General features: G+C 36.3%; 1 protein-coding gene across 4 annotated transcripts in view; it reads left to right on the top strand.

The window, feature by feature from the left end:
- Nucleotides 1–14950, top strand: part of LOC123712485 (homeodomain-interacting protein kinase 2) — a 102277-nt gene extending 87327 nt beyond the window's left edge. For 3 of the 4 annotated variants that reach the window (XM_045665594.1, XM_045665592.1, XM_045665593.1), the window contains exons 8-24: nucleotides 130–284; nucleotides 960–1136; nucleotides 1967–2120; nucleotides 2857–2958; nucleotides 3788–3898; nucleotides 4309–4476; nucleotides 4564–4674; nucleotides 5366–5562; nucleotides 5846–5908; nucleotides 7193–7297; nucleotides 7932–8098; nucleotides 8215–8414; nucleotides 8563–8745; nucleotides 9092–9169; nucleotides 10289–10500; nucleotides 11076–11168; nucleotides 11768–14950. In XM_045665594.1, the coding sequence (XP_045521550.1) occupies nucleotides 130–284; nucleotides 960–1136; nucleotides 1967–2120; nucleotides 2857–2958; nucleotides 3788–3898; nucleotides 4309–4476; nucleotides 4564–4674; nucleotides 5366–5562; nucleotides 5846–5908; nucleotides 7193–7297; nucleotides 7932–8098; nucleotides 8215–8414; nucleotides 8563–8745; nucleotides 9092–9169; nucleotides 10289–10500; nucleotides 11076–11168; nucleotides 11768–11915 (2424 nt within the window). In that variant the 3' untranslated portion in view covers nucleotides 11916–14950. The remainder of the gene's footprint in view (nucleotides 1–129; nucleotides 285–959; nucleotides 1137–1966; nucleotides 2121–2856; nucleotides 2959–3787; nucleotides 3899–4308; nucleotides 4477–4563; nucleotides 4675–5365; nucleotides 5563–5845; nucleotides 5909–7192; nucleotides 7298–7931; nucleotides 8099–8214; nucleotides 8415–8562; nucleotides 8746–9091; nucleotides 9170–10288; nucleotides 10501–11075; nucleotides 11169–11767) is intronic. The other variant, XM_045665595.1, reaches the window with a different exon arrangement.
- The last annotated feature ends 1084 nt before the right edge of the window (nucleotides 14951–16034 follow it).

The following is a 16034-nucleotide window of genomic DNA, read 5'->3' as shown; positions in this document are numbered from 1 at the left end:
TTTTGTATGTACTTTTGTGTGTATTAGTTTCAAATAGATTTTTTTTCATCGTACTTTTATCGACAATGCTGAAAGTTTTGTAATATCATTATGGCCGTAAGTAATTACGTTAATTTCCATATTTTACAGCAACTGGGTCTAATCCACGCGGATCTTAAGCCGGAGAACATAATGCTGGTGGAACCGGCTCGTCAGCCGTATCGCGTGAAAGTGATTGACTTTGGCAGCGCTTCACACGTCAGCAAAGCCGTCTGCAACACATACCTGCAGAGTCGATACTATAGGTATGATTTTAAACAAAGCATAATAATAAATTTGTTCAGTTATTCTAAAGGACCCTTAGTATGAAACCAACAATGTGTGTGGACATATTTTTGCAAAGCACAATTTTTTCTGCTTTTTTTATTATAGAGTCTAGATATTATTAAAGATTTAAATTCGTACTTTACATCTATAATATATATTTATCTAATTATTTCCTTGTTCTGAAAATTATTTGTTTGTGAATAGAAGATTTGTAGCCAGATAACAAAAAAGAATCAGTATGACAGAAATAAAAGGATTTTTTGCGGATGATATATATAAAATTCTCGTGTCATAATGTTTGTTCCCGTACACCTCCGAAACGGCTGGATTCTCTTGAAATATTTTATGCATATTCAGTTAGTCCGAGAATCGGCTACTATCTATATTTCAAACCACTAACTGATAAGGGTAGTTCATCCCAATAAAATATTTTTTTATTTTTTAGACAATTTTTGTTTTTATTTATTATGTTATAAAAATACATACAACCCTTAACTTTCACCCTTCTACGATCAACCCCTATTTTGTATTATAGTAGATAGATTATTGTTATTGAACTATTTTTTTTTAAATTTGTTATGGAAATTATTTCCATACATGGCAAAACGAAGTTTGCCGGGTCAGCTAGTATATTATAATATTTAATGTTTCAGGGCACCAGAAATAATTCTCGGTCTGGCGTTTTGTGAAGCGATCGACATGTGGTCCCTGGGTTGTGTGGTCGCTGAGCTGTTCCTCGGCTGGCCACTTTACCCAGGCTCTTCCGAGTACGACCAAATACGGTACATCTCACAGACGCAGGGCCTGCCCACTGAGCATATGCTCAATAGGTGAGTGATAAAATCAAGATGTTAATTTTGATATACTCGATTGAAAATAATTTTTATTCTGATCAATATTATCAAGTTAAATATCGGTGATGTTTTATATGTATAAACTCAAACTAATAATTGTAAAATGGGCAAGTTTACTTTGTATATATAATTCTACTATACATGTGTACTGAAATCTTAGACGGCCGGACCGCTTTGAATGAATTTTTTGTATGGGTTTGGGTGGCTCCCTGGATGGTTTCGATACACAAATCAGCCCGGCAGGTGGCGCTGCAGTCGGTATCTAAGTTATCTATACAGCAGGTATATATCTATATAAACCTTCTGTGCATGTGTTCGAAATTAAACTGCTAAATGGCTTGACAGATTTTGGTAAAAAATTGTATATTCTAGTGGAATCGAGAATGATTATTATTATGGTGAATAAAAATTAACTTATGATAATGTGTTATTTATGGAACATCATAAAATTAAAATTGTCGATAAAAATTACAGGACCAGCTTTATTCCTAATTTTAACCAAAGAAAATAACATAACAAGCACTAAAAAGTAAAAAAAGTGACTTTGGGAGTGTTTAAGTATCACGTAACGAATGGGGGGGGGGGTCCTCTTGTAAAACGTTACGCGGGGCGCGGATTGAATTACGCGTCATTGATAATATTATTTTAGATTTTCCAGTACTTTACACCACATAATGGTAAGTTTTAGGTACAAAGAGTCACTGCGGGTGGTCACGAAAAGTTTTACTATTGGATACCGTCACGTAATACTCCCTTAATCCAGAACTCAGTTAAGATACAATTAATCACTGTGTGTGTTTTTACAGTGCATCAAAAACGGCAAAGTTCTTCTACCGCGACGTGGACAGCACATACCCGTTCTGGCGGCTCAAGACTCCCGAAGAGCATGAGCTTGAGACTGGTATCAAGAGCAAGGAGGCCCGGAAGTACATCTTCAACTGTCTGGATGATATTGGACAGGTAAGAATAAGCTTTTCTCATATAAAACAGTTTTTTGCGTAAGCTATGCTTTCTTAAAAGCAGCTGTTGTGAGTTTACTGGGTTTTTCTATAGTTTTTTTTTAAATATGTGTGTGTACTACTGTACACACGTAAGAAGTAAAACTTCTTCAAGACCTTATTTTTCAAAAAATGATCTATTGTATGCGACTATACAGACATTGGTTAAATTAGATAAAGTTTAGCAAAAGGCTTTTATTGTCATAGACATCAATACTAATAATACAATTATTTCATTTTACCTTATTACTACTAAGACTATTACAGAATTTCAATAATTGTAACAGAATTATTACTATCATTGTTATCGTTATTATGTATTTTTATTATTATTGACTTCGAATCTCTTCGAATCAACCATGGAAGGGATAAGAAAAAGATGGCGCGTAACGAAAAAACGTGACGCATAACCGAGACGGTACATAAATGAGACGGTAACTTTTTTCCAACGCGGATAACGAATTTTCAAAAACCTGGAACATTTAGCATTGCATTGAGCATATTCGTAATAAAATCACCGAATCTATGGATTCTGAGATAGTACTAAATAAACTTAAATATATAATGTTAATTACGCACTTTAGAAAGAAAATCCATTGGTGCACAGTCGGAGATCGAACCTAACGAGACGAGAGTCGCACACTCAAGCCACTAGGCCAACACTTCTCTTAATTATTAAAACTTTTTAATTTCTTCAGGTCAATGTTCCAACGGATCTTGAAGGTGGCCAATTGTTAGCGGAGAAGGCCGACAGAAGGGAATTCATTGATTTACTTAAGAGGATGCTTACAATGGATCAGGTGAGGTGTACCAAATATTCAATTTCATTGATTTTGAGATAAATGCGCGTTCTACGGTGAAAAAATGACTCGTTTCTTGGACATAATAAAAAAATAAGAGCAGAATAATTGTTACAAAACATTTTTTAACTGTAATAGTTAGTGAAATTTACATATAATGAGCATAATATGAGCATCGTTTATTTGCAAAGAATGTGGTACATTCTGATTGATTACATACAAAAACAGCACAATCAGTTATTTAAAAATATGTATGCAAATGTCAAATCCGGACTGACATTTGACGTCAGTTCCGTAAAACCACAATAAGTAAACTGAACAACTGTGGCACATGCAATCTTTAAGAATATAATAAACATTAATAGCCACATACTTTTTTTGGCCTGCTGCTGAAATTGATGCTACCGTCGCCATTTTGACATGTCAGACTGACATTGTCAAATACAACAATCTATCAACATCTAATCAAATTCTAACTAATATGTATTTATTTTTATTCCTTGCATTATTTATTAAAATGGTAAAGTTTCTGATTGCTAGGTATAGTAAAAAGTCATATATTAATAGTACAGGTAACAAAACCTATCATATCAGTCGTTCCTAAGTTTGTGTCACGTTTATAAAAGCTTTGAACTGTATTTTCTAGATACTAATACGTTGTTTTATTAAGACATTTCAATAAATTATTGACTTAGACTTCAAATTATTCCCCTTAAAATAAATTTTTATTTACTGGCAATACTAAAATCCATGACAGCGACGCTCTACAGTCCAAGAAAAGGATGTGGCACTGCAACACTGTCGACTAATAAATTGTATGTTTCTGCAGGAACGCCGAATAACACCAGGAGAAGCGTTGAATCACGCGTTCGTGACGCTCGCTCATCTTGTGGACTACGCTCACTGCAACAACGTCAAGGCCTCCGTTCAAATGATGGAGGTATGTTTAGTATACTTAGGCCATTTAAATACAGATTTTTCTGATGTGTTTTGTGATCTACAATCGAATCTCGATATGTGGAAACTCAAGGGACCCGAGGTAAATCAATTTACAAAGAACATAAAATAATAAGGGGGGGTGGGGATCCAAGTAAATAAGAGTTTGATCAAAATTCGTGATTTATTATTATGTAAAAAAACGAAAACTTTTTAAGTAAGCGACTTTAGTGTATCATTGTCAAAAGAATTAAAAAAGTATTTGATAACTCTGTACATGTATGTAAATAAACTTTATTTTATGTGTGGGTTTAACGTATATAATAATATATTAAAAAAACGTAACGATTATATACCTTTATATAACTCTCTATCGACGTACAAGAAATCACTGATAATCGATAATTAATTCAGGTTTGCCGTCGTTCGGGGAGCGGCGTCGGTGGCGTGGGCGGTGTGGGCGGCGTGGGCGTGGGTGGCGAGTATGTGGGCGGTGTTGTGGCCCCAGCACCATCCACGGCCCACCATCTCGCGCTCACCATCAACCAGCAGCGACTGCGGGCTGCGCCTTACGACAACCTCGTAAGTTTAATTATTTATATAATAGGCTACAATTACACTGAGATTGTCCAAGTAAATCATTTTCACACTTCGTTATAACTTTTGCAGTACCAGCTTTATGGAGCAGGACGTGTGGCCGTGGGTGGAAGGCAGTACACCAGAGCTGAGCCTTTCCCGCATCAGTTCGTCTCCTCTATACTCTGCCAGCCCGCCTATCAGGTAACGTACACTTTCCACATTAAATATTATAAAATCTCGTAGTAATACTGTTTAAAATAAACTTGCTTTGAAAATCTGATGTTGCTGGAAATTTTCGTACTATGTCCGTATATATATGATGACCACATTTAGTCAGCTCTGTACTTTGGAAGTCAATTAACGGTAATGACTATATAGTCAAAACAAATCGTGACTTTCACCAGTATAATACTCGAAACAACCAGGCTCCAGAAGATAAACCACTCCTTATATGGAAATAGTTAAAAAAAGCGAAATTAGAGAATTATCACTGAATAAATTTAAAACTCTCGTTAAACGTAAATTAATCAATAAAGGTTTTTATAAATTTGACGGTTATTTTAATAACCGATATTTTTACTGTTTCCATGTAAGTCACGATTTGTATTGACTTTCTATTCTTGGGATTGATTTGCTTTAGTTCAAACAATTTGTATGACTGAAAACTTGGCGAATAAAAGAGTGGCGGAGAGTTTCTTGCCAGTTGTTTTTGCCCGCTCTACGCCCTTGCCTTTCTTATAGTAAATGTAAATTTAGAATCTTTCATCTTTTCTGTTGACGTTCATCAGTGTACTTGGTTACCTATATGAGTAAAGTTATTTTGAGTTCGAGATTAGTGCTCTGTAAATATTTATTTAGTTAATTTTTTTTAAAATTGTTGACTTGTTTTCAGGTACAGCAGCTGGCTGCAGCGGCTGCTGCAGCAGCTGCCGCCCATCACCAACACGGCGTGGCTGGTGTGGGCGGCGTGGGCGGTGTGGGCGGCGTGGGCGACGTCGAGTGGCGTGCGCCCCTCATAGTAGAGCCTGCGCCTTTGCCTGAACCGGACGTCTGGGACCTTCATCACCATCACCATCACCCTCACAAGAGGTACTTACACAAACTACGCATTTATCTTCAGACATTAATTAAAAATATATCATATTAAGTTTATTTTAACCGTTGGATTTTAAATATGTTACAATTTCAATATTTTCGAAATAATCGATATCAAATCAAAATAATCAGTTAATCTAGTGAGAGATTGTTGAAAGTGTCGAAATCTGAATGAAGCTGGTCTATATTGTACATGGCTCAAAAAATGATGTCTCATAATGACGCAAAGAAGTAGAAGATGCTCTGTGTAAATGGTAATGAGAGTGGTTGTCTCCAGATCAACAAAGCAGCAGTCGAGCGTGGCGCATTACCAGCCCCACCATCAGCCGCATCACTACAGGTGTGGCACCTGATATTAACCATGCTTTACTATTTTTGTTGCGAATTATGCCTTTATCACGCCAGCACACCTTTTCATCACTATATATTATTTAATTCATTAAAATGTCGTCATAACTTCTTCTTTCTGTTTTTTATAATAAATTTGTTTCTATAATATAATATTGTTGGCCTAGTGGCTCTCATCCCTGAGGTCGTAGGTCCAATCTCGGGCTGTTCACCTTTAGACTTTCTTTCTCTGTTAGCATTTAAAATTCACTCGAACTGTAAAGGAAAACATCGTGAGTAAAACCGGCTTGTGTCAGGCACAGATGGCTGGCTTCTGGAAACCGACTTGCCTATAAGATTGACAAATGATCATAAAACAGAAACAGAAATATGACCTCAAAAGGTTGTAGCGTCACTGATTTTTTTTTACCACTGTTTGACATGTTCTACTTTACAAATATTGAGTATCTCTTGGCTGCACTTACTCTGAGTATATACTACTAAAAATCTTCTCATTAAAAACCAATTCCATCTTTGTGTCATCATTCTACATTCATTTATCAATTTTAAAAAGCTGCTTATTTTCAAAATTCGTTGTTTGATATTTATTTCTTTCAAATGCTTTTTCTATGTTATTTGTTAATTTCTAATGTGTTAGTTAATATCTATAAATATAATATTGGTAGTTTAGCAAAGTATTCCAATTCAACGTAATGGTGCGCATTAGATCAAACAATAGTAACCGCGATTAAAATGCTGATTTTCATAAGACATGTAGTAACATAGCAACAATTATCTTCTCTTGTATTACATAAGACTAAAAAAATAAACCTAGGTCATTTAAATCCAAATATTAGGGAGCGCTCAAGTATTACGTCACGCAACTTTTGAAGACTCTTGCCCCCCTACCCCTGAAACGCGACGTAAAGTTTTCTGTATCCAATAATAAAGCGTTTCGTGACCAACCCTAGTGACTCTTTATACCTAAAACTTACCATTATGTGGTATAAAATACTGGAATGTGGAAAATAATATTAAAAATAACGCGTAATTCAATCCCCGCCCCGCATCGGAACGTTTTACAAGAGGACCCGGCCCCCCAAAATTCGTTACGTAATACTTGAACGCTCCCTAAGAAACTTAAATGATAGGTAGAAAACATTATTAGGAAATTGTTAACGAAACAGAAATATAAATTCCAAATAATTTTAATACATTTTCAAATAGCCCGTAACAATCAAACAGCTTAAATATTGCTAAATTGAGTAAGAGAATTAATATGCTAAATATATTGCAGCATGGCCAGCAGTGGTGGTAAGAAAGAGCCGACTCAACTGTCGCCGGTGAAGAAGCGAGTCAAGGAAGGCACGCCGCCATCACGGAGGCAACAACACGATAACACGTTAGTCCCTAGATCTATTTTTATTATTAATTGATATGGTTAATTTGAAACGGACATTGTTTTGATTTAATACAGGACTAAACGGAATACACATTTAAAAGAAAACATAGAAAATAGCTTGACTAAAATTATTTTTACTATAAATGACAAATATTGGATATGTTTAATTATTGGATGCCGGATTTTATATTATATTTTCAGCTTCTAGTCAAATTAACTGTACGAACGTTTCCTAAATCGTCGTAGTTATCCAGAGACGTAGGCACTCCCTTCAAGATTTACATTACATTCATTAAGAATTTGTTTCATAGCAAATAGCATTCAATTATGTCGCATATATTCTATCGTTGTTCGCGAGAGGTATATACTAGCGGACAACACAACATAGAAATAGCTTTAATCCAGTTAAAAAAATGTTTTCTTTCAATGTGTAAAAGCTATGTTAACGAAAGACAATACTATATATAGATTTAAAGCATCCCAGGAACCGTGCAGTAACATTCTGATTTAATTCTGATGAATTTTAGCTGTGTACAAAAATACCTGTTAAATTATAAATCTTCGGCTGTTTGTAATCCGTTATTAATATGAAAAATTTGTGTTTGCATACTTTAATATCAATCTGTACTTACAGTATCCGCCCTGGGGCGTGGGAGCCGAACACTAGCGTAGCAACTGGTGGTGGTGCGCACACCATCACCATACGAGACACGCCGTCACCGGCCGTGTCCGTTATCACCATCTCGGACTCCGATGACGACGAGCCAAGGCACGACGCACAGCGACCGCACGATAACAGAGGTGCACTTCATTTCTTTATATTTTCAGCAAACGCCAAATAATCGTGTTTTAATAACTAAATTTAATTTCAGCTTTTGTGACACTGAAATATTATAACGAAAGTTTATCCATAACAGGTAGCGGCGAGTGCGCTGCCGTGGTACAAGCATCGAGTGGGGTGAACGTGCCCACGAGTGGGACGTCCGTCCCCAACGGGGCCGTTCCCACGGGGGGCGTTATCTGTAGCGCAAGGGATGAGCGCCATGTCAAGCACGAGCCACAGCACCATCACCAGCCGTGCCACCACCACCACCATCACCAACAGCAGCCAATACAGGTATGTTCTTAAATTTTACTTATATATTATCATTTAAGCTTCAATATAAGCAAGAATTAAAATAAAATAACTAAAATCTATTTTGCTATATTTAATTTTGATGTAAACTTAGAAGTAATTTAAAGTATTTGGTCTATTTCATTTCCAGCAACAGCAACAACAACAACAGCAGCAGCAGCAGCATCAACCACAGCAGCAGCAACAACAACAGCAGCAGCGACAGGCAACAGCAGCGCAAGCGACGCCACAAAGTCAGAAAAAAAGACTACTTGCGCTTGCGCAGCAAGAAGCGCAGGCCAAGCATGAACCGCATCACGAACAACACTATAATGTAAGTAATTTTTAATTATTTTGTTGAGTTATCATAACTTTTTAAATTTTCACCGTAATTCGTTTAGCCTTTACTGTCATAATAAAATAAAACATGTAATGTACGTGTTCATAGTACGATTTTCATCGTTTATACAATTACTACAGCGATATACATTTTATAGCACGATGTGTTTCATCTTTGTTCCAAATACATAGCTGCCCAGCTGTCCGTGGGCAGCTCTCAGGTTTACAATACAAAAACTACATTATTACTCTTCTCTCTTATGAGTCTCTACTATGCAATGATTTGTGTGTATTTCACAAGAGAGTTTATATGGTAAATGTAATGTCTCAATATTTTATAGACGGGTGGCAACGTGCGTCAAGCGAACGAATACCAATGCAACCAGTACGTGCCTAATCAGCACAATAAGAGGGATAGTGTAAGTTTTATTTTAGATTTGATTAAAGCGTTTGACCTTGTATAATACACTGGAGATAAATTATTAGGAAGACCGACTGTATACTGTATGACACCCAGTCTTAGTCACGGGTCTGTTGAAAAATGATAGTAAACGTTGACTATTGCTAAACAAAGATGGCGTTTATTGAATATTTTTTTCGTTTTTTTTAAATTTATGAATTAAATACTGTTTATTTTTTACATATAGTATTGTTACGAGCTAGGGGATCGGATAGAAAATGCCGTAGATTTATTCAAGGGTTTATTTCTTGATAAATCAATGAGGAATTTATGGGCACTAATTAATTGCAGAGATGCACTAATTGCACGCAAAAACACAGTCACTAATTACTTCACTTATGCACACTTCACACAATACTTTATCACTTATATTCACTTTATTCGCACTTTATCGCTTCGGTGTTTCTCTCGTGTAATCGCATTCAAAACTAAGTGACTAGTCGCGTTTCGGCTCGCTTATATATCCCTGGGAATTATTCTAAACAATATTCGAGAACTTTCTAGGCGGGCTTGCTACTGAGTAGCGATTGCACAATTCTAGAACGTCCGCACTCTTTGTCTCTTTCGCACGTTGCTTCCTCCTTGTCGTACGGCGTTCTAGGGTGCTCGTCTAGTTTCGAGAAAGTTCTGATCTTCTCTCTCTCTCTCTCGTATCATTTCGTCCTTGTCTCACACCTAGAAAGTTCGGTCTAGAATATTCCTTCATCAAAGGGGTATAACTAGGCCTGAAAACGGGTCTCCTGAAAACTGCACCACTCGACTACACATGTTCTGAAACCGACTGAAAAAAGGTTTCAGCTTCCTGAAAACTAGGGTAACATTATGAAAATTACAATTTTCTAATATGTGATTGACCCTCTCCTGAAACGGTCAGAAATCATATTACAGCCTGCTGAAAAGTTCTCTAACTAGTGGAAAAATCTAGAAACATGCAGTCGACCCGTCTTCGTAACAGTATAATATATGTATATTCGGTTATAGTTTTTCATTATTAAAGAAAATGTTTTTCAATAAAAGCCTTAGGTCAACTGTATTGGTAATACAGGACATAATTTTAACTATTATAAGTATATTACAGAACGGTGGTTGTCGCGATTACATACCCGCTAGTGGAGTGGTTCCAGTCAACGCTGTGAATGCTGTTAACGCAGTGAGTGCGGTTAACGCGGTGAGCGCGGTTAATGCCGTCAACGCTGTTAACGCTGTCAGCGGCGTTAACAGCATGGCCGGGAATATGAACGTCAACGCGCACAAACACGCCTGGCACCACCATCCGCACACGCATTATAAGTAAGTAGCTTTGTATTTTTTTGGAATTGACGATTAGTGTGATAGTGGAAATATGCATTAGTTTTCGTTAAAGTATATAACTTTAAAGTTATATGTTTTAACGAAACTTTTAAAGTATATAAAGTATAAAACTAATTAAATAATTTTATTATAAAAGATTTTATGACGTGAAGTTTCCTGTCTTAGACATAATGTTTCAATTTGGTAATGAGTTTTTTATGGCATTATAAAACGTGGATTAAATATATCTGTTACCATGGTTTCCGTTATGGAAAAATAACCATGGTACCCAGCTTGGTCCAGGCTGTGCACCAATGACGTTCTTTCTATGTGCGCATTTAACATTAGCTCGAACGGAACGGAACGAAAACATCGTGAGGAAACCGGCTCGCCTTAGAAAAAGTCGACGGAGTGCGTAAGGCACAGAAGGCTGATCACCTACTTGCCTATTAGATTAACAAATGATCTTGATTGTAATCAACTCTTATGGACACTTTGTCTTCTGTGTAGCACTTTCATCTGTAAAATGTCTTCTCAATGAGCTTAGGAACATTAATATATTTTATTGCTTCCAGGAGCGGCAGTGGAGGAGTATTGTCTCCGCCAGGGGTCGTGTCTCCCGGCTATTTGGCCCCGCCCCTCTATGTGCCCACTTATCACTACCACACGTAAGTTGTTTTTCTTCGGTATGACATTCGCTTAGTGGAGCATTTTTATTGGATTTTAATTTAACATATATCTTGATTGACATCTATCAAACTATACATAAATAAGAGATAGACAGATCTGGAAACATTTTTTTAAAGATTATTACATTACCATGGATACAAGTGTCTTATTCGGAATAATTTTGGACAAATTTGACACAAATATATACATGTGTCAGGCACAGACGTCTTGATAAAAATAATTCTAACTTCTATCTATTATTATATATATATATTCTATCACCTCGACGTCCGTCGTTCCACAACTGAGCGTTTTCTAAGGCAGTTTTTGCCGCGCACCACCACTATGTGGAACCAGCTGCCCAGTGAAGTATTTCCGAACCAATTCGACTTAGGGTCCTTCAAGAAAAGAGCGTATCAATTCTTGAAAGGCCGGCAACGCACTTGCGAGCCTTCTGGCAATGTGAGTGTCCATGGGCGGCGGTATCGCTTAACATCAGATGAGTCTCTTGCCCGTTTGCCTGCTATTACATAAAAATAAATAAAAAAACTTAAATTCGTAAACAAATATAATGGTTGTATGATATGTATAATTGCAGTGGCGGTGTGAGCGGAGTTAGCGGTGTACCAGGGCCACCTCCGGCACACCACGCAAGTGGGGCTCGAATTCCGGGATACCTGCAGCCCTATTCGCCCACCTATCTCGTCCATCAACATCCGCACCAGCACCTCTGGTATACCGATTGAGTTGCCCACGATTGGCAATGATCACGATCATATATGACCGCGAACGGGAATGACCGCGAACGGGAATGACCGTGATCGGGTGTGACCGCGAACGGGAATGACCGTGATCGGATGTGACCGCGAACGGGAATGATCGTGAGAGTCGGCGGTTAGGACGCGAGTGTATTACGCGTCCTATAATGTTATATAAACGTGAATATAAGTGTTTTGTATAGATTATAGTGAATGTGATCGTTAATTAATCAATTGGTCGTCGGCCGCGATCACGAATGTTTTGTTTTGGTGATTTATTTACTTGATTTAATGGTGAGAATGATCAATGCAATACGAAGTACGATTGTACGTAGACGATTTTAGTGAAAATATGTTTTTACTATGTTTGATGGATTAGGTTTTTACGAGTAGATATAGTTGCGCACATTCGTGGCCTTTACCGTCGCTGTGGTTTGGATACGTCGTCGGTAAGCGCCCACGAGCGGTTCAAAGTGGAAAAATATCTATCACACTGCAATATTTTAAATCCAAAATCTTATGACTAGTGTGTACGCGTTTCCTATTGACGGCTGAGGCGCGATTTTTTTCCGATTTTGCGATTTGATCGCAATCGCTTTTTTGCGACCGCTGAATAGGTCAGTGATGGTCGAGAGTTTCCTTTTATTTAAGAGTAGGTTGCATTTACTAATGTTTTATCTAGGTGTTAGTACCGAGGTGTTATTAACATGATCTATTTACGATTTTTTTGTTTGAGATTTTTGATTTTCATATCAATTAGGGTAGTTTCATAATGCTGTGTTTAATTCTGTAGATATATGTAGGACGCGGTGATGGCATATGTATAGGTTTCTAAGAATTTTATCAATTAGACATAGATATGTATATTTAGGTAGTGAATTTGATTTTTTGTTTTGTTTAGACGGTGGTGTCGGTGTGGATTTTTTTTTATCAATATGGCAACACTGAATTTTATTTTCTATTTTGCAACACTGGATTCTTTGTCGATCAGGCAACCCTGTTGAAATAAATTTTGTCTATCTGGCTACAATGTTGAAATCAATTTTATTGCTATCTGGCAACACTGTCTGTTTGAGATCATGTTTATTATATATTCAAATTATTCTATAATTTCTCTTCAAATCAATGTCCACCGATATCACCAGTATGGCGCTTTTAATAATTTGCTAATTTCTAACGCGTCAAGCGACTGGGTGATGATTTGTTTACGACGGGCCCGTTTTATTTTATGTACCTTTAACTCGCTTCATCGCGTGACACTTATGTGTCAGCTGTCAAAGTGACGTTTCCAGAGGATGCTATTTAATGAAATTTTTTTTAATTGTCTGTTTTTAAAGACCCGTAGTTTTCTAATATAATATTATCAGTAACTAAGCCTCTATCTAACAAAAACGATACTAGTTTGCAAGTGGTTTTTTTATTAATACGGATTTTGATGAAAACATATATTTTTTAATATCCATTTTATAATACATGAATTTGATTTCAAATGACGCGCTAACTTAAGAAAGATGTTAGCGATTTCATCTTTTTTTTTAACTTAGAAAGTTAGTTGTTAAAAATAAACTTAAATAGTAATTGGTACCATTTGATAAGTCGTAAAAATGTTCATGACGTAACATTTTTCATTTGACAATTAGCACCGTGAATGCTTGACAGCTGTCACGTGACGTCACGCGTGGCGACCATTTTAGTTTAAGTATTTAGCCTGGCGACCGCCATTTTATCCTACGTTTGTCAATTTTATTTAATGTATATTCCATTGTGGATTTATTTTGCTGTCTGACAATAATTTTATATGAAGTATTGTAGGGCTGACACTTTTTCTAAATGTCCCTATTTTCATACACAAGCGAGTGTGGAACGGCTTTAGATTTAATTCAACCCTACAATGTTATCCATTTATCATAATAATCTATTATTTTTCCTAAACTTAGTTTTGCACGAATTATTATACGGTATTGGTAAGCAATATATTTTAGTCATTGATCTCCCATAATCCTTACGGGCATAAACGGTTAACTAAACACCGTTTTTGAGTGACGCCGTTAAACCTTGGTGGTCGTTCTTTGTGTACAAAGGCCAATTTATTTTGTCTGTCTGTCTCAATGGTCTAATGATATATTTTGATTACCTCATTCGAATTTGGTCTATGGCGTGTCACAAATTGATAGTTATATCATTTGACAGCCGTTTTTATCGATTAATAAGGTTGGAACAGTACGCACCGCAGTCGTGCCGCATGTTTAAAGCATGCGTGATTATATCAAAAATTGTAAAGTTCATATTGATGAATTGAAAAAAATCTGGAACGTTATTGAAAAGGCCTTCCAATCTTATTTATCTTAAGAAATTGCGACTCGTAGCCATTACGATTGGTATTTTAAATATAGAATCCGTATAATTTAGCGTTTGGTTTACTCGATAAGCAAAAGGAATGTTATTTTTAGTGAACTAAGTTTGTATATGGGGCACGCGATTATGTAAATGACCGACTTCTGTGATTTAGTGAATGAAAATGTACATTTTGTTTGGGTTGTTGCAATAAAATTCATTTTCGTATAAAATTTGTTCAGAACCGGCCCCGGTTTCACCGTTAATTAAATGTACAAATGCAATTTCGAGGAGCTCCGGTCAATCGATAAGTCCGTCTTATTAAACTTTAAAGTACTTGTCTATGTCAAATTATAGTCTATGACAGAGTGCAATAGTTAATAAGACTGATTCAGTTGAACGAGTGACCGGAGAATGAGTGAACATGTCCGCTGTCGCTCCAAGGTTATCTGTCGGTGAAACTATTAGTTTTAAGTTAACATTACGTACCGATGGTACTAAAAGCTAAATATATTGGGTATTTTGTTTCTAATGTTAGATTTTAAGTGCTTGTAGCACGATTATGAACCATTAACATTAATTTGTGGGTGATCAGGGGATAGCACTGATGTGGCTTAAGATTTTTTTTCTTCTTTAATAATCGCATAGTTATTATGAGTATTGTAAATAAACATCCAAATATCCCTTTTTATTTATTTTTATTTTTACCCTCTCCTTTTTTGGGCCCGTCGACCTACGACGTACTGACCTGTGGTTCGCGAAGTAGACCGGGCCACAGTCGGAACACCTATTATTTCGATAAATAGAAGATATGCTTGATTTGTGACCGAACGAGTCCCGCCGCGTGGCATCTATAGTCAATAGTAAGGCGATATCGCCAGAGCTGCTGTCTCGACAATAACCCAGTGTCAGACAATAATCATTATTATTTATTTGCAAAGTTTCGTAGTGATCAGTTCGCCCCTTATAAATCTATAGATATTAGGATAACGCCGTTTTATCTAGGCACACACTTTGTGTCAACAATTTATGAATGTCGTGTTGCACACCGTATTGAATTGTTGTTTTAAGTAACAAAAAGTTTACTACAGTAATCGCACGATCGTTATTCGTAAAATATAGAATATTACATTGCTAAGACTTAAATTTGTATAAAGCACTAAAGGTATATAATATGATTCGTCACTATTTAGTAACTTTGACTGAATGTTTACATGTGCTAAAGCTTGTAGGTTATAGAAAGTACACTTCACATAGAAGTGACACTTTATTTTAAATATCTTGACGCCTGCGGGATTCATGCGGCAGTTTTACTATTCTTAACATTAACACAAGTCTGATTTCACTTGATATAATTGTAACTAAAGACCGCCAAAGGTTTTATGTATCGGCTGATTGTGTTTTAGAATGGAAATGATTAATTCAGGACTGTCTAACACTGTTTTGTGGTTTTCGAGTAAAATGAATTGATAGATGTTGGGTAGCGTAAACTATAGAGTAATTTTAGTGTCTCAATGTGCTTAGTTTGCCGTTAAAAATGTTAACATTTTATAATATTCAATGTTTGATGTACCTAATAGGTATGTGTGATAATAATATAGGCTTTCTACTAGTTAAAGTACAATTAATTCTAATTCTTATAGGTCAATATTTATGAACATTATTTTTACACTGTCTTTTAAATAAAATGTGATTTGTCGTTAGTTGTATGTGTAGATTACTCGGCGGTCCACGGTCAACGCGGTTAGCTGTTAATTATGATGCTTTAACAAT

Source organism: Pieris brassicae, chromosome 7 (genome assembly GCF_905147105.1).
Source record: "Pieris brassicae chromosome 7, ilPieBrab1.1, whole genome shotgun sequence".
NCBI classification, from domain to species: domain Eukaryota; kingdom Metazoa; phylum Arthropoda; class Insecta; order Lepidoptera; family Pieridae; genus Pieris; species Pieris brassicae.
The sequence above is the reverse complement of the archived record's forward strand: the minus strand, read 5'-3'. Positions and strand labels throughout refer to the sequence as shown.